The sequence below is a fragment of the Falco naumanni genome, chromosome 1 (genome assembly GCF_017639655.2).
Source record: "Falco naumanni isolate bFalNau1 chromosome 1, bFalNau1.pat, whole genome shotgun sequence".
Lineage (NCBI taxonomy): Eukaryota > Metazoa > Chordata > Aves > Falconiformes > Falconidae > Falco > Falco naumanni.
The window spans coordinates 37927785-37953954 of NC_054054.1; the positions used below are offsets into that span (position 1 = coordinate 37927785).

The following is a 26170-nucleotide window of genomic DNA, read 5'->3' on the forward strand; positions in this document are numbered from 1 at the left end:
GGTCAGGCCCAGGCCCGCCGGGAACTCGCCTCCCGCCGAGCGGCCCCGCCCGACCTTGCGCCCCGGGGCCGGGGGTCAGCACAGGGGCCGAGGCCAGCAGCGTAGACGCCGCGCTGCCCACTGCGCCCGGCAGGGGGTGGCGGTGCTGGGCGCCGGCCCGGCGCTCCCGACATGCCCCGCGGCGCGCGGCGCGCGGCGGGAGTTGTAGGCACCGCGCGGGCGGCGGCGGCCCCGCCCCGAACCCGGAAGTGAGCGGGGGGACGGAGGAGGTTCTAAGATGGCGTCGCCTCCTCAGGGGGGCCCGATGGCGATCGCCATGCGGCTGCGGAACCAGCTCCAGGCCGTCTACAAGATGGACCCGCTCCGGAACGAGGTCGGGCGGCGGCGGGCGGCGGCGGGCAGCAGCCCCGGGCCCGGCGCATGCGTGGGCGGAAGAGGCCGCCGCTCGGGGGGCGCTGGGGCCGCGCAGGCGCCGTGAGACCGCCCCGCGCATGCGCCGGCCGCCCACGCGGCGGGAGGGCGGGGCCGGGGTGGGGCCCAGGGGCGGGGCGCGGAGGGGCGGGGGCAGGGGGGCGGGGCAGGGCGCAGGTGGGGGGCGGGGCGGGGGCAGGGGGCGCAGGTGATTTAACCCCAGCCCTGGCTGGGGTGTTGGGCTTCTGTGGGGTTGTGCAGGGCAGTGGAACTCTGTGGGGCCCAGCTGTGTAGGGCAGGGCGGCCACATCCCTGCAGGCACAACCCCCCCACACCCCCCAGCAGGAGAGGGTCTCAGCCCCAGTCACCAGTCCTGTCACACCACCCTGTCACAGTGGCAGCTTCGCTGCGGGCCCTAAGGCCAGGCTGGGGGACAAGGCCATGGGTGAGCAGGGTCACAGGGTCCTCTTGTGTTGTCCTGGGGGTTCCCTCCACCCATGCTGAGTGGAAGCTGTCCCTCGGGGGCCTGCCCCAGCGTCCCTGGGGGTTCCCACTGGCCGTGGGGTGGGAAGGGGCTGCTGCACAGGGAGAGAGCCTGGGGTGGTGGGACCGCAGGGTGCCAGGCGGGGTGATGATGGCACATCTCCGCAGGAGGAGGTGAAGGTGAAGATGAAGGAGCTGAATGAGCACATCGTGTGCTGCCTGTGCGCTGGGTATTTCATCGACGCCACCACCATCACCGAGTGCCTGCACACGTGTGAGTCCCCGCGCGGTGGCGGCAGCTGCCTGCATGGCTCCAGCAGTGTGGGGTCCCAGGGGGTCTCCCGGGCAGAGGCCGGCAGAGCCTCCCCTGCCCCAGGACTGTGGCTCATGCCTGGGGGGGCAAGGGGGGGGTGTCAGCACTAGGTGTTTGGGGGTGTGGGGTTGTGGCACCCCCTGACACCCCCTCCCTCTGGCTGCAGTCTGCAAGAGTTGCATTGTTAAGTACCTGCAGACCAGCAAGTACTGCCCCATGTGTAACACCAAGATCCACGAGACACAGCCGCTGCTCAACCTCAAGCTGGACCGTGTCATGCAGGACATCGTCTACAAGCTGGTCCCCGGCCTGCAGGAGAGTGAGTGTCCCCAGTGCGGGGCCAGGATCTGGTGTCCCCAGCACCAGTGTCTTGCGGAGTGACATGGGGAGGAGCCGTGAAGGGAACGGCACAGGGAGGCACCAGGTGCTTTTGGGAGGCACCTTCAGACTGGGCATGGAAGACTGTCTGTGGGTAAGGGTCCTCAGAATGCTGCTTCCCACGCCCATGGCAGCTGCTAGAGCCTGGCTGGGAAGAGAGGGCAGGGGGAGCATCTTACAGTGGAAAACCGTTGTGGAGCGAGGGAGAAGGTAGGACAAAGAGCCCACCTCGCGGAGGTGGGTGTCAGGGGGCTGTGGGGATTGTGCCTGGGAAGCGTGTGGGTCTGCTTGGGGCTGAGGAGCAGAGCAAGGCAGGGGCTCAATGCTGGCACTGCACAGTTTGTGAGGTTCAGGTGCGGGGACCCACAGGAGGCTTTGACTGTGCCAGTGCAGGGGCTCTGCACTGTACCCCTGGCCATGCCCATGGGTGGAGTGGCTGCAGCTCCCCTGGGATCAGGGACCAGCTGGGGAACAGAGCAGGGGGACAAGTGCTTCGTCAGGGTCTTTAGCTGGCTCAGCCCCCTGCTCTCAGTGTTCAGGCTCCGGCAGCAGGCTGTGCTTGGCACAGCAGGGATGGGCTGCAGGGATGGGAGCTGTGTGAGCCGGGTTGCCTCTGCGAGCAGTGTCCCTGGGGCCAGGCGCCGAGTGACGGTGTGATGAACTGACAGTCGGTGGTGGTGAATGCAAAGCAGTGCGCAGGGAGGGCAGCGTCCGTGCCGCAGGCGCGGTGGTGGGCTCGAAATTAGCCACTGTCACTCAGGCCGGAGATGGTGCTGGGGATACCTCTGTGGAAATGTCCGCCTGCAGTGGGACACTGCCGTGGAGGCCTCGACTGGGGTGGGACAGCAAACACACAGTGAGGGCCCTGGCCCCCTGACCCGTGGCAGAGATGAGGGAAAGTGGAGAAAAGTGTGAGGGACAACAAGAGCAGGGACGTGTCTGCATGGGCAGGGATGGGACCAGGGCCTCTGGGCCCATGGTGGGGCCTTGGTGGAAATCCCCAGGGGCATCGAGGAGGTGAACAGGGAAGGAGGGCAGCACAAGAGCTGCTGGTGGTCAGCTGAGTTGCCAAACCAAGGTCAGAGCAGTGGGACAGGCCAAGGGCAGCCTGGGGACCCCCTCTGTGGGGTGGGAAGCAGCAATGAGCTGGGGGGGATGCAGGGCGAGGGGGTGTCCCTAAGCAGCACTGGCCTCTCGCCCACAGGTGAAGAGAAGAGGATCCGGGAGTTCTACCAGTCCCGCGGCCTCGACCGGGTGACACAGCCCAGCAGCGAGGGTGGGCACGCTCAGGGACTGCGCGGAGGGGTCTGGGGGCAACCAGCTAGGGGGGAGCAGGGTCAGAGTCTGCGGGGGGAGGGCAGAGCATGGTCTTGCTGCAGTGTGTCCAGGAGCCAGCCATGGCAGTCAGGCAGTGTTGGTGGGGCAGAGGTGGGCTGACTCCTGCCCCCTCCCCACATTTCCCCAGACACGGTTGGGGGCGACCCTATGGGGCTCCCCTACAGCACCTTCGATCACTCCCGCGCCCACTACTTCCGCTACGACGAGCACGTCTCACTCTGCCTGGAGAAGCAGAGGTGAGTGCCGGCAGCGCAGGCAGGGCCGAAGGATGCCAGTGGAGCCACTGCCCCTTCGTGTGGTGGGGAGGGGGACCAGGGGTGGCACCGGGTGTTGCAGCATCCTGTGGCCCTGATGGAAAGGAGACCTGGCCAAGCCAGAGGGGGGGGGGGCCCTGCTGCCCCAGCTCTGTGTCATCATCCCCCCCCCAGGCTGCAGTGGTTGCCAGCATTAATAGCTGCTGGGGCTGGCGCTGCGCTGTTGCCTGTCAGCTCCGACAGCAAAGTCAATAAGCGGCAGCTCTGGGGGCTGTAATGGGATCGATGGCTGCAGCTCCGCTGCCAGCCCTGGCTGGCGTGCCGGCCCTGTGCCGCCTAGCCAGCCCCACTTCTGTGCGTGCGTGACGGGTGGGTGGGGGGCACCCAGCCTACAGCAGCCTGCACCTCTGCACCAGGCTGTGCAGGGGAAGGGGCAGGGGGTATGGCCCCCCCCCGGTTCCCTGCATGGGAGCTGGCAGGCTGCCCCTTGTTTTCCCTCCACAGCTCCAGCAAGGACAAGAGCAAGGCCGTGCTGCAGGTGAGCGGGGGTCCGTGCAGCCGCCCTGACGGTTCACTGGGCCCCGAGCCCCTGGGCTCTGCCCAGACCTGGCCCCACAGCCCTCGCTCCGGGTTCGGCTTGGTGCGTGGGGTGGGCAGAGGGGAGCTGGGGCCTCGCCGCAGGACGACACTGGTCCTGCAGGGCTGGGGGCACCCACAGATCCCTGACCTGCTCTGCCCATTGTAGCAGAAGTACGTGAGATGCTCCGTGCGGGCGCAGATCCGACACCTGCGGAGGGTCCTGTGCCACCGCCTCGAGCTGCCACTGCAGCATGTGAGTGTGATGGCTGGGTGGGGGTGCTGGGGCATCTCAGGACCCCCCTGACACAGCCTCCCTGTCTTCAGGTGCAGATTCTGTTCAACAATGAGGCCCTCCCTGACCATATGACGATGAAGCAGCTCTGGCTCTCGCACTGGTTCGGCAAGGTGGATGGCAGGGCAGGTGCCCATGTTGCTGTGGCCCCTGCCATGGGGGATTCACCCCAGGGACTACATCCTGGGCTGGGGGGGCGGGGGTCAAGCGATGGGGGGAACCACTGCAGGGGCAGCTCGGGGCAGTGCTGTGCCAAGGACGCGGCAGCAGAGCAGGGAATCGGCAAATCAAGGATGATTAATATCGCGCGCTGGAGCAGTGGGCTGGGGTTCCTGCAGGGGTCGGGGGGTGACCCGTCCCAGAAGGGGTGGGACAAGTTCACGGCGAAGCGCCAGGGCTCTGCGGCGTCCCTTGGGTTGCTGCTGCCCCTCGCGGGGTCCTGGCCCGGGGGTACGGGGTGCCCACCCTGGGACAGGGGTGCTGGCAACCCTAACTCCCCTCCTTGCCTTGCAGCCCGCGCCCCTCCTGCTGCACTACAGCATCAAGGACAAGAGGAGGTAGGGGCTGGGGGCGGGCGCTGCCCCCCTGGAGCCCAGCCCTGCTCCCACGGCCCCTGCCCTGTTCCCCCTAACTTAATACCCCTCCTGCTCGAGTTTATTTTTTGAATAAAACTATGGAAAATCCACCGAGGGTCCATCCTCTGTCCAGGGGGAGCCTGCCTCTGGCTAGGGTTCACTACTGGGGTCTTGGGGGTGTCCCTGCTGAGCTCCACTCACCAGTAGCACCCCCAGGGCTGGGGGAGCTGTGCCCCCCTACATGGCAGCTGCTGTGGGTGGTGGGCCCGGGTAGCAGATGCAGTATTGCGTGGGGGTGGCTGGGCTGTGGGGGGCAGGGGGGGCAGTGTGTGCAGCGCTGTGGGGCCAGGAGCAGGGGGTGCAGCCCCCTCCCCTCCTCCATTCCTCTGCAGTGCTGGTGTGGGGGTGCACAGCCCCTCGGCCGAGCACAGTTGTGCGGGCGCTCGGCAGATTAATCACCGTCACGGCTGCCTGGCGCATGTCCCGGCCCCCCCCGCGCCGCCGCCGGTGCCAGAATCCCAATGAGGAGTGATGGGGAAATAACACGCCTGTCGCCTCGGCGCAGGCTGCGTGCCCCCCCGCCGCCTGCGCATAATGAGCCGTAATAAAGTCATGGGCCCTTTGATTGCCTGAGCGGGGAGGGGGGTCGGGGTGGCCTCCCCCCGGCTTCTCAGCGCTTGCCTAATTAGCCCGCTATTGTGGGGACAATATCGCAGCCATCTGGGCCACTGCCGGAGCGCGGCGGGGTCGTAGGTGCGGCAGCCCTGGGCCCAGCTGCTGGTATGGAGCAGCTCGGGGGTCCCCCGGTGTGGGGGTCCCTGCCGGTGCGGGGCTGGGATGCGCTGCCTTCTGCCCTACAGGCAGGCACGATCCAGCGGCCCCAGCCCCTGTTCCTAGCAGAGGAACAGGTGCCAGCTCCCGGCCACCCTGGGGAAGTGGCTGTGGAGGGGCCCTAGCCATGGCTCAGGGACGGGCAAGACGTCCCCCTGGTCCTGGTTCCCCTGACATGGTGGTGACGGTGCCTGGCCGTGCCACACTGCTGCTGGGGCTCCCCAGATCAGGCAGCCCCGACTCCTGTGCTCCCACCCTCACCCCCAGAGCTGGGTGTCTCGTCCTGGGGTAGGCATCAGCCCAGGACCCACCAGCCTGGGTGGACATGGCACGGACCCCTCCAGGCACCCCGTGCCCACTGACCCCAAGGACCCCAGCCCATGTGGGACATGGGCCTTGGCCTGTCCCTCACCCCTGGGTCCGCACTGCCGCTGACCCCATGTCCGGGACCCTGTGAGCTGCTGCCAGGGGATCCAGTTACCGGCCCCTCTCCACAGCCCAGCTGTCGGCCATCCCTCATGCGGGTGCGGCCATGGCCCCCCCATGCTGAAAGCCCTTGCTAAGTATGTGGTGAAACATGGGCAAAGGCCAGGGGTCAGTGGGACACGGGGCTGTGCTGCTCATCTTGGGATGAGCTCCATGCCCAGCCAGGGGTCCCCGGACTGCTGGGGAGCCAGGGTCCCTGTGCCCCCCTTCCCAGCCCCACAAATGCCCTGCAGTGCCAGGGACCTCCCTGAGTTGGCACCCCAGCATTGCTTGGGCACAGCATGGCTCCATCCCATGGCAGGAGCTGGCAGGGCCCTGTGCCCCCCCAGCACCCCCCAGAGCCCCCGGCCCGGGGGCACAGGACTGGGATCCCAACAGGGGCTGCCTGCAGCAGGAGCAGGGAGGGCAGCATGGCCATGGGAGCCGGCGGGTGGGTGGACGGAAGGATGGATGGATGGCAGGACGGCAGGGGCAGCGAGGCGGGGGCTGTCCCCGTGTCTTTCAGCAGCAGCTCTGGCAGCCGGTTACAGACGGCAGAGCAGGAAGCGGGAGCGGGGCTGGAAGCCCCCCGCGCCCCCCAGCTCCGCGCCCCCTCACTTATCAGAGCCGGCCGCGGAGGAGCCTAATTCAAACCAACTGTGGGGCTGACGTTGGTAAATGAGTCCCCACCGGGACCGGAGCGGGGGCGGGCGCAGGGGTCGGTGCCAGCAGCCCCCTGCCCGCAGCTTGGCCCCATCGCCCGCCAGGGCCTGGAGCTGCACCCTGGGGGCTGGGGGCAGCTGGGGGTGCAGGGCAGCCCTGGAATGCAGGGGAGTGAGGGGGGATGGGGAGGTCAGGGGAATTGGGGGGTTTGAGAAGGACCAGGGGGCAGGGGGAGACCCAGGCAGCCGTGGAGAGCAGGGCTCAATGAGGGCCAGGATAAGCCTGGGTGGGGGATGCAGGATGAGGCCAGGGGGTGTGGAGGGAGCCTGGGGGTGCAGGATGGGCTTCGGGGTTTGGGGAGCCCCCGGCACAGGCTGGGGCCACGGGCAGTGCCTGGGGGCAGTGGGGATGGGGCAGGTGCCGGGATGGGGTCCTGCACCCCTCGCCAGGCCATGGGGGCCATGGGGTCGGTGGGGGCTGGTTGCCAGCAGTGGTCACGCCAGTTAGTGCAAGGCGAAGACACTTTGATATCCTGCCCCCCCCAGCACGTCATGCTCTGAGGGGGCTAATGGCCCCAGGCTCCAGCCCGGCAGAGAGGGAAACCTGAGCCCCCCGTTCCGCCCGGCACTAACTGGGGGGGCACCAGGGTCTGCACAGCCCTGCCCAACAGGACCTGGGCATGGCTCGGTCACCACACAGCCCCCAGTGTGGCTCCCCACAGCCAGGGGGCCAGGACCCCCAGGAGCTCCTTGGCCATGTGGGGACCCTCAGAACTCCTACTCGCATGCCCTTGGGCCCCCGGAATGAGCCTAGCTCTGCACCAGAGACAGTGGCACCCCCAGTCTGAAGGGTCCCGAGGCCAGCGAAGAGCCTGGAGGCTGGGTAAAGGGGTGAAGGACCCCAACCACCCACCTCAGCCCATGCAGTGACACTGGGGCAACGCCATGCTGCCACAGGTTGCCCTCCGTGCTGCAGGGATGCTCCAGCTGTGCCAGGGGCCTGCAGATTCAGACGGGTCCTGCAGCCCCCCAGCCCAATTGGGCAGTAAGGGGGGGCTCAGCAGGAAGATTAGGAACAATTAGCTTGTCATGGGGCTGCCAGCAGGACAGGAGGGACCCCTTGGAGGTCCCCCCCATGCACTGGTGACACAACACATCCTGGGAGGACAGCATCACTGCCCTTCCACCTATGCCAAGGTCCCCATCCTGCTCCACCCCTCCTGCCCCACAGCCCCTTGCTGGGGCTCATCCCCCCTTCACATCCCATTGCCCATTGAGGTAGGCACTGGGTGGGAGCAGTGGGGTCCCCACGGGGGGCTGTGGGTGCCTTGCAGAGGGGCACAGCACAGCCCCCTCCACAGGCCTCATGTAACCCAGCTGCACCATGAACCCGGGGGTCCCGCTCACCCCACGGCCTCTGTCCCACCCCATGGCCCCAGTGCTGCCCAGGCAGCCAGTGCATGGTGCTGGCACTGGCCATGCCAGAGATGCACAGGGCTGCAGGGCAATGCTGAGCACACCAGCTGTGCTGTCCCTGCCGCGCTCCAGCAGCACCGTCTCCCACGCTGGCTCCTGACAGAGACAAATGAGCTGCCCGCGCCTGCCACTGCCTTCACACCCCATTGCTGAGGTGAATGGGGCAGCACCCGGGGACCCGGCGTGTGGGGCCAGCCCCGTGATACCCCCGTGCACCCCGGGATAGTGACCCCCCTGCACAGCACCACCACATCCTCCCAGCACCAGACCAGGCGCTGCTGGCACAACAATAACATGCTGCCGGACTGCACTGCTGTGACCCACTTGGCCGCCAACCCATGGCACAGCAGGACCTGCCAGCACCTCTCTGTGGGGCATGGGATGGATGGGCACCGCAGGGACATGTGTGCCGCGGTCTGGCCAGCACCACCCCGAGCTCCGAACTCTCCCACACCACAACCCACCCCAGGGGCACTCACCAGGCCTGTTGGGGCACATGGCCATCCCTGCTGAGCACCCCGGTGACCACCAGCACGTGGCGTGGGCACACTGGCATATGGCTGTCATGGTGGGAATGAGCTGTCACGTCGGCACGGGGAAATTACCCTGTAACGAGGCGCGCTGGAGATTAGGCTAATGAGAAAATCAAAACACAATTTAATTCCTGTCACTGCCTGATCGTCTTTAAACGACGCCGTGCGGTTCTGACGGGCCAGCATGCTGTGCCTTCCTGCCCTCCGGCACCGCGCCGGCACCGACAGGTCCCCTGCCATGCCTGCACGGAGGCAGCAGGACCGGGGCGGGTGCGACGGCAGCGCCCGGCTTCCTGCCGGCTTCCCGCGGATGTGGGCACCGGTGCTGGCACCGGGATGCCCCGTCAGCGTGGGAACGGGGGGCGGTGGGGGAGGGCACCTTCCTGCGGACAGAGGGGCCACGGCCAGTCCTGCCCCTGCCCCTGGGGATGCGGCCGCAGCGGCCTGGGAAAGTGGTGCTCACTGCAGGGAGCCCCCGCCATGCCCCGGCAGCTGCAGGACCCCAACACCACCGCCGCCGGGGCTGGGACTGCGGCAGTGCCCAGGGAGAGCTCCGATGATGGGAGCAGCCACGGCACCCAGCCCCCACAGTGGCAAGGCCACACCCCCGGCCCGGCAGCCTCGGGGGGCTGGGTGCCGGCAGGGCAGGTGGTCCTGGCAAAGGAGGCGCGGGGGCTGGGCGCCTGCAGCCCATCTCAAGGCGTGTGGTGCGCCAGGGCCGTGGGAGCAGGGCAGGAGGGTCCCCCTTCACCGGGCGGGAGGGTCCCCCTTCACCGGTCCCGGTTTATCTTGGACAGCGGTGTTTCCTCTGGCCCTTTGTCTGCAAGGCTGTGGCCGCCCGCGCCGCTCCCCCCCGGCCTTCCTGCGTGCCGCCGCAGGGGATGCACGGCGGGCCACGCTCACACCGTGCGACCACCGCCCTGGCACGCCCCACAGCGCTCCGCCGGCCAGGACCGCTGCTGAGAGGCTCAACACCCGCAGCCGGCCCCGCGCACGCACCAGTGGCGCGCACAGGATGCACATGGGATGCGTGCACAGGGTGCGCGCATGAGATGCACACATGGATGCACGCGTGCGATGCACACGTGGGGTGCAGGTGTCGGGTGCTCTCGGGTGGGGGTGCCAGCCGGGTCCCTGGGGCCAGGCCAGCGCGGTGCCACGGTGCGGGTGCCACAACTTGCTGCTTGCCGGCCCCACTGTTGTTGTGGCCACAGCCCCACTACGGCCTTTGAAGTCAGGCGACTTCCTGCCCTGGTTTTATGGCCTGATCTGTCTGCGCCGTGTGCTTTCCCCAGTCATAAATCACTTGGTGCTGGGGGGCTCAGGGGACTGTGGCCGGCCGCATGCCCGTGGCCCCGGCCCCGCTGAGGGGCACCAGCCAAACCTGCACTTACCTGGGAGCTGCCCGGGGCAGGAGAAAGACCCTGGGCCAGCACAAGGACCTACACCGCTGGTCTCCGCAGCTCCAAACAGCCACAGCTCAGCCCCAGAAAGGCACCGTGGGCATGGACAGCTAGCTGCCCTGGAGCCATCCCACCCGGGGACAATTCCCCCTTCCCAGAGAGATGCAGGGCATGGCCAGGGGGTCTGCAGCCCTGGGCAGGGCAGTGGCCATGGGGCAGGGGCTCCTGCCTCTCTGCCCCTTAGCTCCGTGCCAGCTGTACACCCCCTGTGCTGGTGCCCTGGCCCGGTGCTGCAGGGACGGACATCACCGGCCAGTCCCCTCCCCACAGCCCTGTCAGACCCCTCATTCCCCGTAAAACAGTAAAACAGCCCAGTTTAACAGGCGAAACCGGGGGGTCAGGATTTTAGGGTGAATCACGGCAAGACTGGAAATACCCGCAGAGAGTGAGGGCTCAGCCCCGCATGGTGCTGCCTGCGGGGGACTGCAGGAGGGTCCCCACTGCCCCGCTCCCTGCCTGGCACCCCCAGCACCCCGAGGCTTCCGGCTCGGCTCAGTGGCGGCAGCGCGAGCTTGGCGCAGTGGTTACCTTCGCTATTCAGAGCATTTCCTGGGGTTTATTGTCTTCCCCTCCTTGTCCCACCTTCCTCGCAGGAAGCCCTCAGTCCCGGCGGAGCCAACGGCTCCGTGCCCAGCAGGACGGCGCTCCCATCATGCTCCCCACTATGCCACGGGCAGAGGTATGGCCGGCACCCTGGTATTCCTGCTCCCAGCAGCAGTGCCCACCTAGGGAGATGGGGCACCGGGACCGTGCCCTGACACCCCCAGCCCTGCTCGGGCACCACTGGGCTTGGCTCCTGGCAGGGAAGTCCCAGCTGCACCACACGCACACTGGCCTGAGCCCTTGCTGCAGCTGTGCCGTTGTTGATGCCCTCCCCAGCACGCGGTGTCAGGGTGTGCTGGGAGCTGGCAGCCCCAGTAGCCCCCATGCCCCTTTCCCCATCTGGCTGTGGCTCTGCCTGGTTGTGCCAGAGCCGCAGACGGAGACCAGGCTCATTGCCATGGTGGTAGCTCCATCCTCGCCAGTGGGAACAGGACTCCTGGCAGTGGGCTGCATCCCAGGCAGGGGGGGCATGTAGGATCCCCCAGGGTGGAAAGGGCCCCGGGCTGTGCCAGGATGAGGGTGCCATGGGGGGAACAGTGGGCCCCACATCCAGCCTCTCTTTAATTCTGCCCCTTGCCCAGGACACCCCCTGTCCTGCTCCCCCTGCACCTACATCCCCAGCCAGGGTGGGGGGTCCTGCTGCTCACCTTGGCCATGCACTCGGAGCAGGCTGGGGATGCAAGCCGGGGTCCCACGGGGTGGGAGGGGACACAGACTGGTGGGGCATCCCTGGAGCCCTGTTCCCAGCATGGGGGGAGCTCATTTTGCTGCGGCTGCTGCCGGCCCAGTCCCACTCTCCCTAAATCAATTCGTTGGGTTATTGAAACGCCGCGTCTCCGTCTGGCGGCTAATTGCATGTGATCCCCAATCACACATGCGGCGCGGGCCCCTCTCCCGCTCCAAAATTATGCAGCACCCGCGCCCAGCGGCTCTGCCGGCGGCTCGGCAGCACCGGGCACCTGCTGTGGCACAGGGGCTGGTGGGGCAGGGGTGGTCCCCAGCGAGGTGAACTAGGGGGCAGCTCCTTCCCCTCCCCATCCATGCTCCCATCCCCTTCCCCATCCCTGGCTCAGGTGGGCACATGTCCATGCCTCCATCCCCAACTGGGCTGCAAGCAGTGCTGGGGCCAAGGTGGTTGCACCGATCCCCATCCATCATCCTGCTCTCCCAGCCCACTCCCAGTCCCATGCCAGGCTGGCTGCCGGCTCCAGCCCCTGCCCCACTGCCCCGGCCCACGCCCACGCCCAGCTGGACCCCCACACCCCACGGGGCCTCGGGCGGCAAATTCCAAAAGGCACCCGGGAAGATTAATCGTGGGGCCGGCGGCCGGGCTGGCGGGTAACCGGATCACCCTGCTGGGAGCAGGAATGCGGCACTGCCTCACTGACCCTGCCATGCCTGCCACGGCCTGGGAGCAGCCTTGCCACGCGGGGGTCACTGCAGATCAGCATGTCCACGGTGGTCCTGACCATGGTGAGCACCTGCACAGCCCCTGCCCCAGCTGGGGGGACGCTCCCACAGCCCGCAAAGCCAGCAAGGCACCATTCCCAGGCACCAAACCCAGAGACATGTCCCCAGGATGCACAGACAGGCTGGGTCCCATGTCCCCATGCCAGGAGCGGCACTGTCACCAGCAACCCCATTCCAGAATGGGTACCATCTCTGCTCCCCACATCAAGATGGGCACTGTCCCTAGAGGTGCCATTTACACCCATCCTTCCCCACACACAGCCCACCTCAAGGGCTCCATCATGTCCCCACACTCCCAACCGTGGGGGCAGAGCCCTGCAGCCAGCCTACAGGGTGGGAACAGGCCAGGGGACACCCAGTAATGCCAGGGTCTCTGTGAAGTCTCTGGTGGGCAGGAGGGCCCGATCCTGCAGCGGCACATGGGACAGCCGGCCCCCACCTCCATGCTGTGCCATGCCATGCCATGGGGGCTGTGGAAGCTTTGGGGAGGCTGGCATGGCCCAGCTGCCACTCTAGAGTTCAGGTGGTGGCTGGGGGCGGGGAGAGGGCCCATGGAGGGATGAGGTTCCCACAGTGGGGTCCCCCCACCTCCTGCCCCAAAGGTCCCGCTGGGGTGCAGGGCTGGACCCCAGCCGGGCAGGGAGGATGCAGGACAGACCAGGGCTAAGAATAGAGCTGGGCTGGGACAGGAGGAGGAGGAAGGATGGGGCTTCCTCTGCGACGGCTCTTCTTCCTCCTGCCCAGCTCTGCCACGCAGCACGGTGCAACACAGCAGAGTGGCACGGTGCTCACCATGTCCTCTGCCAGGATGGCTGGGTCCGCCTGGCTGTGGGGCCCATGGGTGGCCCTGTGCCCGCTGGGTGAAGTACCCAAAAGCATGGAGTGATGGTGGTGTGCATGCACAGGCAAGCATGAACACATGCACGCACACACAACCCCGCCATCCTGCCTGCACACACGTGCACAACCAGGCAGGCACAGCCATTGGGAACCGGACGGGCAGTGATGCCACCAGCTCCAGCCCCGACAGCCCTGCCTGCACCCCCAGCACGCTGAGCCCCCCTGAGCGCCCCAGGCTGTGGGAACATGTGGGACAGGGACATCCCGGGTGCCATCTGCTCCTCTCGCCACCCCCCACATGACAGCCCACATCGGAGGGTGCAGTCGGCAGCAGACCCCAGCAGCACTGTGCCCACTGCCCATATCAACGCTACCGCCTCACCCCCCCGCCCGCTCACCACCGCTCCACGTTTCGTTGCACTTTTCTTTTTAATTAACCTCTGGGCGGCGCGGCCCGGCTGCCTCGCTGGGGTTAATGATACCAGTGACCCGCTGCAGCCCATCGATCCCCCAGCCCCGCACTAGTGGCTGATGATGGGTCCCCCCACTGGTGTCTTGCAGGATGAGGTGCCTGCCCCACGCCCCCCCTCCCAGGGCAGCAGCACCCAGGCCATTGCTGAGCCCAGCAGTAGTGCCCCCATTGTGCTGCAGCCTGGCGAGGTGCTAGGCTGGAGCCCCCAGCCCCCACCCCCGGCAGCATCCCCATGCCCATGCCAGCCCCACGGCTCAGGGCAGCCCACAGCATTGCAGGGAGCTCTGTGGTGCACTGAGCTGTGGGGCACGGGGAGGTCCATGGGGCACAGGGATGGCCATGGGACACTGGGGGCACTGGGACAGCTGTGCACTCTGGGCAGCCCAGGATGGGGCAGCGTGTGGGGCTGGAGCCAGAAGCAAGCCCCAGCTGCAGCCAGCCCCACCGTGCCCTGCAATTCTCGCCCATCACTGGAGACCCCAGCCACAGACCCGGCACTGGCACCAGCACTGGCAGCCCAGGCAGACTGTGCTGCCCCGGCATGGCGGGAAGGGTCCGGCGGGCACCGATGGCCCCGGCTGACCCTGGCTGGGTCTGGGGGTGCAGGCTGTGCCGGTCCTGCAGTGTGCCCCCAGGCTGCACTCAGCTGGGGAACCCTGTGTGTGGGCAACATGTACCGGAGCGGCATGCCATGCTGCTGCAGCCCCGCTGTCCCCACGTGTCACCTTGCGCGGGGTGCTGCCCTAGTCCCATGAGGCCATGGGTGCCCACGCCCAGGGTGCGTCCCCCCTGGTTCCATGTCTCCCCCACCCCTTGGGCTGCGGGGGGGCCCCTCCCGGCCTCTCGCTGGCTCCTTGGCAGCGCTGGGACCGGGGTCCTGGCCCCCCCGCGGCCGCCCCAGCCCTGCTCCTCGCTCAGGTGCGCCCTGTCAGCATGCGGAGCTTTAATCCGATGGTCGTTCATCTTGGGCGCGGGGCCGGGCTGTCAGCGGCTCAGACGAGCCATTTCCTCACCGCGCTGCCCGGCGCGGGCCGAGCCGAGCCCCCCGCCCTTGCGCCTAATTGAATCCGCATGGCTGTGCCGGCCCCGCCACCCTGCGCCCACCCGCCCAGCACCGGGACAGGCCCCCTCCCCATGGGGGCCATGGGGTGATCTGGGGCACAGCGGCTGGTGCGCCCCACACACGAGCAGCCCTCGGACCACATCCAGAGCCCCCCACCCTGCAGTCAGCAAGAGTGGGCTGGGGTCTCTGGCAGCACCCGTTCCCGGTGCTGTGCCCACTGGGGTCAGCGCCCCCTGGCCCTGTGCAGCCCCTGCTCTAGCCGCCTCCGCCGGCTGCCCCGTCCGTCCCAGCTATTTGCGGTGCGGGGAAGGAAGCGGCCGCGGTGAGACGGTGCTGCCTGCCCGCTTCCTGCTGCCCGTCACAAATAGTCCCCCGCCCTGGTAGCAGTGGGCATGCGGCCCCACACAATGGCTCTGCCCCACGGCGGGATGAGGTTCCCACGGCCCTCCCCCCGCAGCCCAGAGTGGCCCCCCACAACCCCTCTCCCCCAGCAGCACCCCTGCGAGCCCCGGATCAATGCCCACAGGGACCCTGAGCCCTGTGGGGGTCCCAGCATGGGCCAGCTGGGACAGGCCCCTCTCCAGCGGGTCCCTGTTGCCTGGGGAAGGGGCTGTGGCTGTCTCCACCAGCCCTGGGGAAGGGGACGGGATGGTCCCTACCAGCCCTGCCCTGCCGGGGTCAGGGGGCGGGCGTGGGTGACAGCCCGGCGGGGGGGGCACCAGCGTTTGCTTCAGCCAGAGGCTTTGAAATGCAACCCCCCCCAGCCCTGGCCCATTTGGCTGGAGTTTGGCCCAGGCCCATATGGAGGCCCCAGAGCAGGGAGGGGGTCCCAGGGCAGGGAGCAGCAGCTGGGGCTGAGGCCAGCGGAAACCCCTGACCCCGCACACTGCTTCCCCCATGCATGGCACTGGGCGAGGGTCCCTGCAACATTCTCCCTCATCCCTGCCTGGGTGCACCCCCCAGGGCCACATCCTGCTCCTGTCCCCAGCCCCGTCGGTCCCTGGTACCAATACATGTACCTCCATGTGTATGTGTGTGCCTGCACATGTATGCGGCAGCTCTGCATGTCAGCTGGTGCCTTGGTGCTCCACGAGCACCTCTGTGCGTGGCAGCTGCTCGCCTGCACACGCCTGCACCCGCACATGCACTGCGGGTGGTTGCGCACACACGTACACACCAGGCACGCGAGTGTGAGTGCCCACCTGCGTGGGCTGCACCTGCACCAGCACACGGGTGCGGGAGCCACTGAGCCACGTGCCGGGCCCTATGTGGCGTGAGCCCCCAGCACCATCACCACCCTCGTGCTCCCAGGGAGCACGAGGGGGGTCCTCACCCCAGGCCACCCCTGCCCTTGTCCCCACCACCGCTCCCTCCACGCTCGCTGTGTAATGGAGCCAGGGTCAGCCCTGTGCTGGTGCGTGAGTGCGGAGAGGTCGGCATGTGTTAATGAATAGATCATTTGCCAACAGCCCCTGGGGGGGATCCCCGGCATCCCCCGGCTCCCAGCACATTAATCCCCGTTTACCGGGGCAAGGTGTAATCCCATTAGTTGTGGCTTCGCCCGCGGCCCCCGGCCCCCGGCCCCGTGAGCAGGGTCAGGATTTATTGCCAATAATTGGCCAGGTCTCCTCCCCCAGCACGGGGCGCAGTGCTGCCAGCGGCTCCCCTGGTGATGCCCCGCTTGCCTCCGCTACTGACGGTTTAATTTTGCACTGAGCTATTCCCCTTATTAAAGGAAAATTCATTTGCAAGCAATTTCCATGTGCAAACTGCTCTGCAGCTCCAGCTCCAGCGCGGGGCTGGGAGCGCCCCTAATCGAGTTACCGCCAGGCGCTTCGGCACGGAGCCGTGTTATTGAAATGGATCCGCTAAATAATAGATCAGGGGCAGAGCGCGGTGCTGGGGCATAAGCGTATTAGCGGGCTGAGCCGCCCCCTCCCACCCCTAATCGCGTTACCCTGGCATGGGGAATTGCCGGCGCAGCACAGCACCCGAGCGCGGCACAGGGCGTCCCACCAGCCAGCTCCTGGGCTGGCTGTGGTAGGGCTGGGGCATGCAGGGGTGGGCAGCCCTGGGTGCTCCCAGAGTGGGGTGTCCTGAGTTGGGGACAGGGCAGCCCCAGCCACTGGCACAGATAGTCTCTGGAGCATGCACCCCCTCCACTGTGCACACCCTCACACATGCATGCACCCCCTGGTGCATGCACACACACACACATACTTGCACGCTGCTCACCCTGCACCCAATGCACGGTGCAGAGCCTAGCACAGCTGCTGGGGAAGGGGCATGAGGGGCTCAGCCCTGGCACATCTGGCAATGCTGCCTGCCCCAGCCAGGCACAGAGGGCTAGGGGGCAACTGGTGAGCCGAGGGCATAGGCCCTGCACATGGTCCCAGACCCGCAGGGACCCCATCCTCCCCCGGGACCTGACCCCCGGCAGGTGTACGTGTAGGAGGTGGAGGTGGAGGTGGAGGAGCTGAGGCGGGTGCTGGCACTGCCACGCCAGGGTGTGCTGCCTGGGACAGCCATGCCCATCACCATCCCCGCTGGCTGCGGGCGCCTGGCCAGCGCAGGGCGCTTTGCCCCGCTCCGCAGGAAACTCCAGTGTTCCTGCAAAAATTCAGAGGTCTCTTTTTGTTTTCCACTGCATGTCCTGATTTGGGGTGAAAAGCGTTTCCCATCCTGTGTTCCTGGCAGCTGGAGCTGACACTTCCCTCGCCTGGTGGCAGCAAGCTGGGGGCCAAGGCCCAGAGCTGGGGGCCAGGGGGGTGTCCAGCCTACCCCAGGGGTGGGGAGCAGCACACCTACACTGCAGCCTGGCAGCCCTGCCGATGGCCATGGCCGTGCCCTCACCCTGCCTGCAGTGCCCATGGGGGCCGGGTGGGATCTGAGCTGTTCAGCCCACTCTGGGCTACCTCACTAGGTAGCTCATGGGGCACGAGTAGGGGGCCAAGGAGGGGCCGGCACTGCTCCTCAGGAGCATCCCTGGGCAGCTGGCTGCTGCTGCGCAGGGATTTCACCCCAGCTGCTGCAGAACAATGGGGCAGGGGCAATGGAGCGGGGGCAATGCCCCATCCCGTCAGGGTGAGCCCAGCAGCTGAAGATCCACCTGGATCCCAGCCTGGCTCCTGTCTGCCCTGCCTGATGCCAGGGCCCAGCGCGGCTGGAGTGCTCCAGGCGCTGCTGGCCCAGGGCCCTGCGGTGGATCTCCCTCCGGTCCCGAGCAGCTGGAATTGCAGGCGGGCTTGCTCAGGGCAGCTGCTGGCCCCAATTGGTGCGAGAACAAGGAATTATCCCATGCGGCAATTTCCTGGTGCGTGTCACAGGGTGTTGGTTGGGACAGAGCCTCGGCCACTCTATGGGGCTGGGACTGGGGTGAGAAGGGCTGTGCCCCTACACCGTGCTGCCTGGGGCCCACTGCCCAGCATGGTGGCCCCATCTCGTGCCACGTGGTGCCGCTGCAGGGGACCGTGGCTCACAGAGGGTGCCAGTGGGTGACACAGCTCGCCTGTACCCTGGTACGAGCACCATCCCAAGGCAAGCAGCGGGAGCTGGCAGCACGTGCAGCAGCGGCAGCTCCACTGGCTTCCCGCGTCACGATGCCGCCAGCTGGGTGAGCCATCCCTCCGGAGATGGAGGACAAAAGCCACGTGCAAGGCAGCCTTGCAAACGCCACCACCTCGGCCTGCCAGGCCCCGCACGCCGGCAGGCAGGGGCTCTGTACACCCATGCCAGCAGGGCCCCTCCAGCAGTACCATGCCGGGGTGGCCGCACTCCCAGGGAGCAGCCTGCAAACCTCTCCCAAATCGGTTTGATCCCAGGCTCGCCGGAGCCCTCTCCCCGCCCCCGCCCGCCGCCCGCTCCGGTGTTTAATTGCTCCGGCTGCTGGGAAATTTCAAGGTTGAATTTGTCTAACTCCAATTTCCAGCCAGGGGATCGCGTTCTGCCTTTGTCAGCAAGATTGGAAGCCCCCAGCCCCTCCCGGCACCGGCACTGACGGGTCCCCCTGCACCTGCTCCCCCAGCCCCGCACAGTTCTCCCACCGCCCCATCCCCATCCCCCCGGCTGTGCACAGGTTCATTTTCTGTCACTACTGCCATGACCCCTGTGCCCTCCACACCATCACTGTGCGTGTGTGTGCGTGTGTCCCCTGTGTCCCCTTGCCAGGCCCAGAGCATCCCAGTAGCAGACCCATGGGGACACTGCGTGGGATTGGGGCTGGGGGATGCCCAATCGCCCCTTGGAGTGATTCGGCATCCCCCAGCCCCAATCCTGCCAGAGAATATGGACCCGCTGTCAGCAGCCGGGGCTCACCTGCGTGTGCGGGCGTCCCCGGGTTTTTACGAGCGGTTGGGATCCCGGAGCTATTTGTACCGGGGAGGGCAGCAGGGAAGGGGGGGGGGCGGATTTATGGCCTGGCCGCGCTCTGAAACCCAAAACCCACCCGAAGCGGCCTAATCACTCCCAGACGCGGCGGCCCCTGCACTTTTATGGGGCATTTTAGAGCAGGGGAGCTAATAAATTTTTTGTGACGGTAAAAGCCCCGCTGAGGATCTGGGGCGGGGGGCAATGGGCACCCATCGGCTGCCCCACGGGGTGGGGGGATTAAAATGGCTGTATGAGGGGGAGGCGCGGCACTGCACCCCGTATGTATCCCGGTAGCACGGCGGAGAGGGAGCTGTGACCCCCCCCTCACCCCCCCCTCCGTGTCGGTGGCTCCTCCTCCTCCCGGTGCCCAATTTGCCGCCCCGGCCCCGGGTCTTTAAGGCTGCGGCACCGGGGCCGCGGAGGCGGGGGGGGGGGGGAAGCGGCGGCGAGTGCGGAGCTGCCCAGTCCCGCCGAGCGGGTCCCGGCGCCGGGAGGCCGAGCGCTCCCCGCCGCCGCTGCCGCCGCCGCCGGGCCCCCGCCGAGGGGGCGGGCTGCGCCCGCGGGGTTTAAGTGCGGCCGCGGCTTGATGCGCGGGCGGGACGGCGGCGGCGAGACGGGGGGGGAGCCCGGCGGGATGAGGTGGGCGCGGTGCTGAGGCGGCCCCGGTGCGGGAGCGGGGACGCGCCATGACCTCGGCGCGGGAGGCGGCTGGTTCCCCCCCGCTGCACCCCCCGGGCGGCGGCCGCCGGCGAAGCGCCCTGGACCAGCTCCCGCCGCCCGCCAACTCCAACAAGCCGCTGACCCCCTTCGGCATCGAAGACATCTTGGGGCGGCCCCGCGGCGGGAGCCCCCCCGGGCCCGGCCCCGCCGCGCCCCCCGCCCGGCTCCCCGAGAAGGCGGCGGGGCCCCGCGGCGGCGGCTGCGCCCCGTCCTCGCCGCTCTGCGCGCTGGAGGAGCTCGCCAGCAAGACCTTCCAGGGGCTGGAGCTGGGCGTGCTGCAGGCGGCCGAAGGTACCGGGGCGGCGGGGGGGCTCCGCCGGCACCGGGGAGGGGGACGGGACGGGCACCGGGCAGGTGCTGGAGCCGGCGGGCGCGGCGGGGTGTCCGGAGCTGCGCCGCCGCCCGTGGCGGTGCCGGGATTCCTCCTCGCCCCTGGCCCGGCGCGGCCCCGGTGAGTTCCCGGCGTGTCCCGGAGGGGCGAGTGAGGCCGAGAGACCCAGCAGTCGCGACCCGGCAAGGGGCCGGTGCTGGCCCGCGGCGGCGGGGACACGGCATCCCGGCCGGGGCAGCCCCGCACCGCTCCCGGAGCCGCCGCGGCCCGGAGGGAGGCAGAGGCCCGGGTACAGCGAGCCCGAGCGAGCCCCGGCCGAGCCCGCTCCGCGGCGGCGAGTGAGCCGCGGCCGGGACCGAGACGCCGGTGCGGGCAAGCCCGAAGCTCCGGGAGGACCGGCCAGGCCGGGGCCGGCAGACGTACCGGGAGCCGCAGGGACCGACCCGGCCTCGGGCCTCGGGAGCCGCAGTACCGGGCGGCGGATCGGTCCCGCAGCGGCGGTCGGCCTGCACCGGACAGAGCGGCGGCACCCGGCCCCGCCGAGCCGCAACCGTGACCGTGACCGAGTGCAGGGGCAGAGCGGCGGATCGCTCCCGTCGGCAACGAAAACCCGAAAACGGCGCGGCGACCCAGCCCGGGCGGGCTCCTTCGGCGGGGCCGGTGGCTTCGGCCGGCCCTCGGCCTTCCGCAGAAACCCGTTACCGGCGGGCCTGGGGAACCGGCGCTGTTCCCGGAGGGGTCCGGCGGCCGCTCCCCGCTCACGGAGGTTGGCTGCGGGCGGCCCGGCACGGTCCGGCGGCGGCTTCCCCGGAGCACCGGCGCCAGCAGAGCCGGTGGGTCGCGGCCCCCGCGGGAACGAACAGGCCCCACCGGGCCACCGGCTTGACCCCACCGGGAAGACCCGCCATGAGAGTAGGCGGGCGGGCCGAGCGGCAACCGGGACCCTGCCGCCATCCCGAGCCGAGAATCCTCCATCGGGGTACGGACGGACCCGGGCAGACAGAGCAGGGCTCCCGTGATTAATGGAACAACCCCTACCGGGACGGACACACGGACAGACACAGCGGGGCTCCCGTGATTAACGAAAAAAAAACCCTTACCGGGACGGACACACGGATGGACAGAGCAGGGCGCCGTGACTAACGAAAAAAACCGTTACCGGGTCGGACAGATGGACGGGGACAGGCAGAGCCGCGTTCCTGTAATTAACGAAGAACGAAACGATCCCCACAGCCAGCCGGACAGTGACGGGCGGGCAGAGCCGGACTCCCGTGATTAACCAAAAAACCCGGTACCAGCCGGACAAACGGACGGGGATGGGCAGAGTGCGGCTCCCGCCGTTAACGGAAAGCCCTTGCACGGCCGGGCAGGTGGACACGGGCACAGCCGGGCTCCTGCCGTTAACGAAAACAAATTCCTGGCCGGGCGAACGGCGCTCCGGTAACGAACGCGCCCCCCTTGCCAGGCGGACACACGGACACGGAGGAAGCGGGGCTCCCGTGAGTAACGAAAAAAATCCCAGCGCTTTACCCGGACGGACAGGCGGAAACGGCCGGGCCGGGCAGCCCTGCGGTAATTAACCAAAAAAAGCCGTTGCACGGCCGGGCAGCGGGACGGAAAGGGGACAGCTCGGGGGCTCCCGGATCAAGGTAAAAAAACGACCGAACGCCGCGGCTGCGCGGCCGGCCAGGTCCGGTGGAGCGGGCGGCCGCCGCTAACGGGGAAGCCGCTGCACGGGCGGGCGGAGGGACACGGCCGGACGGAGCGCGGCTCCCGCGGGCAACGACAGCGATCCCTCACCCGGATGGACCGGCGGACAGAAACGGCGCAGCTCGGGGCTCTTGGAATGCCGATAAACCCTGTCACCCGGGCGGGCAGACGGACACGGCCGGCCCCGGAGGGGTCTCTCAATTTGCAAAAACCCCTAGTCCCTGCCTGGCCGCGGCGACGGAACGAACCGGGACCCGCCGACAGACGGGCAGATTGGGGTTCTCGTAACGAAGGTAAAACCCTGTTACCGGAATGGACGGACGGACACGGCCGGGCAGAACAGGGCTCCCGTGATAAACGAAAAAAACCCACCCGCTGCTCGCCCCGGCAGACAGAAACGGGAGCGACCGGGGCTCGGTGACTGAGGTAACACCCCGCCACCCGCACATACCTACGGACACGGCTGGGACATCCCGGCTCTCCGGTAACGAACGACCGAGGACGCTGCACGGACGGAGACACTCGCGGCCCCTGGCAGGGCGGGGCGGCGGCCGGGGGTCCCCGGGGAGCGGAGCCCTCGCTGCGGGCGGCGGGACGGACAGGGTGGCCCCGGGACCCTTCAGCGGTGGCGGCAGGTCTCGTTAACGGGGGAGGCAGCCGCCGGCGCCCCGCGCCTCGGGGAGCCCCGGGAGCCGCGTTACCGAGCGGCGGATCGGTCCTGCCGGCAACACAGAGGCTGAGCCGGGCCGAGACCGGCACCGGGAGCCAGTGGCTGCTGTGGATCCGTTACCGGTGCCGCGGACGGATACGAGCTGCCTCTCACCGGAGGTTTTACTTCGTCGCCGCCGGCAGCAGCGCCGGGTCGGGGCCTCGCGGCTGCGGCGCGGCCGTGCCGAGGGCGGCGGCGGGAACGAGGCCCCAGGGGAGCTGCTCGGACCGGCGGCCGCCGGCACCGGGGCTCCTGAAAATCTTTGCGCAAAAGCGACGGCCCGGGCGAGCGGACACGCTTCGTGCTGTCGATGCGGCCCCGCCGCCCGGGGCTGCGCTCCTGCCTTCCCGGTACGGGCCCCGCGACAGCGGCCTGGGCTCACGCACTGAGCCGGCGGCGGGGACGAACCGCACTGGAGCCCCGGGATCCCCGGGCCGCGCCGGCGGCGGGACACGGGTGTGATCGGCTCCTGGTGGGACCGAGGCCGCTGCGAGACGGCGCAGGGCCAGGCGGGAGCGGCGGTGGGCCGGGCTCGGTTCAGCGCGGCGGCGGCCGGGCTCGGCGAAACCGGGCCGGGAGGGGAGCGGTGGGGGCCGGCGGGGCGGGTACGGGCCTGACCGAGCTCAGCGCGGCTCGCCGGTACCGGTGCTGGTGTTAACGCGGGTGCGGATACTAATGTCGGTGCCGGTGTGGGTGCTGATGCTGGTGCGGGTGTGGGTGCCAATGCTGGTGCTGGTGCGGGTGTCGGTGCCGATGCCGGTGTGGGTATGGGTGCGGTGCTAATGCGGGTGCGGGTGCGGGTGCTGATGCTGGTGCGGATGGGGTATGGGTGCGGTGCTACTGCAGATGCCGGTGCCCGTGCTGGTGCGGATGTCGGTACCGATGCCGGTGCGGGGGCGGGTATGGGTGCAGTGCTATTGCGGGTGTGGGTGCCGGTGCGGGTGGCAGTGCAGATGCCGGTGCCAGTGCCAATGCCGGTGTGGGTATGTGTGCGGTGCTAATGCGGGTGCGGGTGCCGGTGCAGTGGCGGTGCGGTGTGGGTATGGGTGCGATGCTAATGTGGGTGCCGGTGCCAGTGCTGGTGCCGCCGCGCTGAGCCCGCTGTCCCCGCAGGTCGGGAGCCGCTGGGTGCCCTGGGGCAGCGCCCGGCCTGCAAGAAGCGGCGCAAGTCGCGGACGGCGTTCACCAACCAGCAGATCTACGAGCTGGAGCAGCGGTTCCTGCGGCAGAAGTACCTCTCGCCGGCGGACCGGGACCAGCTGGCGGCCCGGCTGGCGCTCAGCACGGCCCAGGTCATCACCTGGTTCCAGAACCGCCGGGCCAAGCTCAAGCGGGACCTGGAGGAGCTCCGGGCCGACGTGGCCTCGCTGCAGGCGCTGCCCCCCGCCGCGCTCCAGCAGCTGACGGCGCTGCCCGACCCCCCGCGCCCCGCCGGCCCCGGCCCCGGCCCCACGCCCCCGCCCGCCGAGCTCTCGGAGGAGGAGATCGACGTGGGGGACTGAGGCGGCGGAGCGGGACGACCCGGAGGGGTGTCCCGGGCCGGCACCGAGACTGACCGAACCCCCGGGCTGGACGGGGCGGCCGTGCTGCCCTCGCCCCGGCGGGAATTGGTGCAATTTTTCGCTTTTTTTGGGTCCGTCTGTCCCTTTTCTTTTTTTCTTTTCTTTTTAATTTTATTTTCTATCATTTCTGTCCCGCCGGCCCGTCCGCCCCGAGTGCTGGGGGCACGGAGGGCCCCGGCCCGGCCCGCTCCAGTGTAAATATTTGGAATAAAGGCGACACCTTATTGAGGAGAGCGGAGGGGCTCTGCCGCGAGTGGGGGCTCCGCTCGGCCGCCTCGCTCGGACATGGGGGGCGTCGCCGCAGCACCGGAGATCCCCGTCCCCCCGCGCCCATCCCCGTGCTGCGAACGCCCGCGGTCCCCGCTCCCCAGAGCAGAAAGATCCCCTCGAGAGTCCGGCGGGGCCGGGAGGGGTCACCCGGTACCGGCCGGGGCAGCAGGAGTGTCTGTGATGCTGTGTGTGTGTCCGCGGGTGCTTTGCGTGTGTGCGCGTGTCCATGTCTCCAGCCCCACGCGCACACCCTCATGCCGGCTGCAGGGGGGCGCAGGACCCGGGGCGGGAGCAGCGCCCCTCTTCCCCGTGACAAATCCACTCCGGCGGCGCTGACCCCGGCACTGCCCCGCTCGTGATCCGAGTGGGGCCAGGGTAGCGCCAGGTCTCGGTACCTCCTTCCCCTCCGCACCTGCCCCGGCCGTTGGAGTCCATGCCGCCCCTCGTGACGTCATGGTCCGATGACGTCACTGCGAGAAGCGGTGATGTCGCTTTCTGGTGAACAGGAGCGGCTCCGGTTTCGTCTCCGAGTGAGCGGAGGGGGGGCCGGCAGGGAGGACCCCGCAATACGGGGGGGGGTCTCGGCCCCACCCCCACCCCATCGCCCCCCGGTGCCGCACGGCAAGGTCCGCGCGAGGCGCCCGGGGGCCGCGGGGATGGGCAGCTGCCGGCCCCCTGCCTTTGGCGGGGGTCCCGCGGGGCCCCTGTCACTGCAGCTATGCGCGTCCCGGCTGCCAGCCCCTCCAGCATCCATATGAGCCCTCGCTGATCTAATTACGCCGGTGCGAACTTCCGAAGGCAGAGCACCCCCCGGCCCCCCCGGTATTTTCTCCGGTTTTAATTGCATTGTCCCGCCCCTCCCCCCGCGCCGCAGCCGCCCGGCGGGCGGGGGGGGAGGGGGAGAAATGAGATTTAGCCTGAAAGTGCCTTTGAGCATCCCCGGGGGGGATTTTTTTTTAATTTGACAGGTAGGAGCGGCCCGGGGCGCCACGCGTGGGGTCATTGCACGGCTGCTGCGCCCCCCCCGGCTTACGCCGGCACCGAGGCTGCGCGGCCCAGCCGGGTAACGGGCAGAGGGGCGGCCAGGGGAGGGGGCGGCGTGGCCCCCCCTACCCGCGGGTGCGGAGACCCCACGGGCAGGGACAGGTCCCATCCTGCCTCCCTTCTGTCTGCTGGCCCTGCAGCCGTGTCACCCGCAGCCATAGCATGCCGCAGCCACGTTAGCTACAGCCATGGCACGACACAGCCGTGTCACTACACGGCTGTGTCACCCCACAGTTGTGTTACCCACAGCCATGTAACCCTGCAGCCATACCACGCCAGAGCAGTGTCACCTATGGCTGTGGCATCTTGCAGCCATGTCACCCACAGTCGTGTTACCCACAGCTGTGTCACCCACAGCTGTGCCACCACACAGTCATGTCACACCACACAGCCGTGTCACCACAGTTGTATTACCCACAGCCGTGTCACCTACAGGGCCGTGTCAGCCCGCAGCCGTGTCCCCCGCAGCCTGATGCTGGCAGGAGGCAGCGCCAGGCGGTGCCGGGCACATGTGTGCACAGACATGCATGCCTGTGTGCGCGCACACGCATGGGCGCTGCACATGTATGCGGCCCCGGGCATGCGCCTGGCGGCGGGGGGGCGGCGGAGGCGGCCCCGGAGATGAGCTCACGGCTCCGGCTCGTTCCGTCGGGCTGAGGCGAGGGACAGCTGGCAGGGTCACACCTCCGCACAGGCCAGCCCCCTCCCCGCAGCCCCCCAGCCCGCTCGTGGGCAGTCGGGGCAGGGATGGGCGCGCCGGCTCGGAGCCCGCCGGGGTCTCGCCTCATCCCCGCAATGCGAGCGGGTCCCCGCGCCCCCCGGCGCCTCCGCCCCCTCCCACCTCGGGGACACCGAGTGCCCCCCGCGCAGCACCTCCACCGTGGCCTCGGGGCTGCCGCCGGCAGAAGCTTGGGCCGGGCCGGGCAGCGTCTGGCCGCCCCGCCGGCCGCACCAC

General features: G+C 68.7%; 2 protein-coding genes across 7 annotated transcripts; both read left to right on the forward strand.

Moving 5' to 3' along the window:
- The first annotated feature begins 1 nt into the window (after window position 1).
- On the forward strand, window positions 2-4731 carry PCGF1 (polycomb group ring finger 1). 6 transcript variants are annotated; one of them, XM_040589588.1, is made up of 9 exons: window positions 4-373; window positions 1063-1168; window positions 1374-1526; window positions 2790-2861; window positions 3051-3159; window positions 3682-3817; window positions 3923-4009; window positions 4081-4177; window positions 4562-4731. In XM_040589588.1, the coding sequence occupies exons 1-9, from the start codon at window positions 278-280 to the stop codon at window positions 4711-4713; spliced, it is 1008 nt and encodes a 335-aa protein (XP_040445522.1). In that variant the 5' UTR covers window positions 4-277; the 3' UTR covers window positions 4714-4731. The 6 variants fall into 6 exon arrangements, with proteins under 6 accessions (XP_040445531.1, XP_040445522.1, XP_040445548.1 ...); XM_040589614.1 differs by having other exon boundaries at window positions 7-373; window positions 3682-3715; window positions 3926-4009; XM_040589605.1 differs by having other exon boundaries at window positions 8-373; window positions 3682-3715.
- Window positions 4732-19343: 14612 nt separating this feature from the next.
- Window positions 19344-24033, forward strand: LBX2 (ladybird homeobox 2). Its single transcript, XM_040582360.1, has 2 exons — window positions 19344-19880; window positions 23453-24033. The coding sequence occupies exons 1-2, from the start codon at window positions 19556-19558 to the stop codon at window positions 23839-23841; spliced, it is 714 nt and encodes a 237-aa protein (XP_040438294.1). The 5' UTR covers window positions 19344-19555; the 3' UTR covers window positions 23842-24033.
- Window positions 24034-26170: the final 2137 nt, after the last annotated feature.

What these genes read in the sequence shown, in the direction of transcription:
- LBX2 (XM_040582360.1), top strand. Translation starts at nt 19,556, where the DNA reads ATGACCTCGGCGCGGGAGGCGGCTGGTTCCCCCCCGCTGCACCCCCCG. An exon ending in CGTGCTGCAGGCGGCCGAAG is followed by an intron (nt 19,881 to 23,452) that starts GTACCGGGGCGG and finishes CTGTCCCCGCAG; the next exon opens with GTCGGGAGCCGCTGGGTGCC.
- PCGF1 (XM_040589588.1), top strand. Translation starts at nt 278, where the DNA reads ATGGCGTCGCCTCCTCAGGGGGGCCCGATGGCGATCGCCATGCGGCTG. An exon ending in CACCGAGTGCCTGCACACGT is followed by an intron (nt 1,169 to 1,373) that starts GTGAGTCCCCGC and finishes CTCTGGCTGCAG; the next exon opens with TCTGCAAGAGTTGCATTGTT. An exon ending in TCGAGCTGCCACTGCAGCAT is followed by an intron (nt 4,010 to 4,080) that starts GTGAGTGTGATG and finishes CCCTGTCTTCAG; the next exon opens with GTGCAGATTCTGTTCAACAA.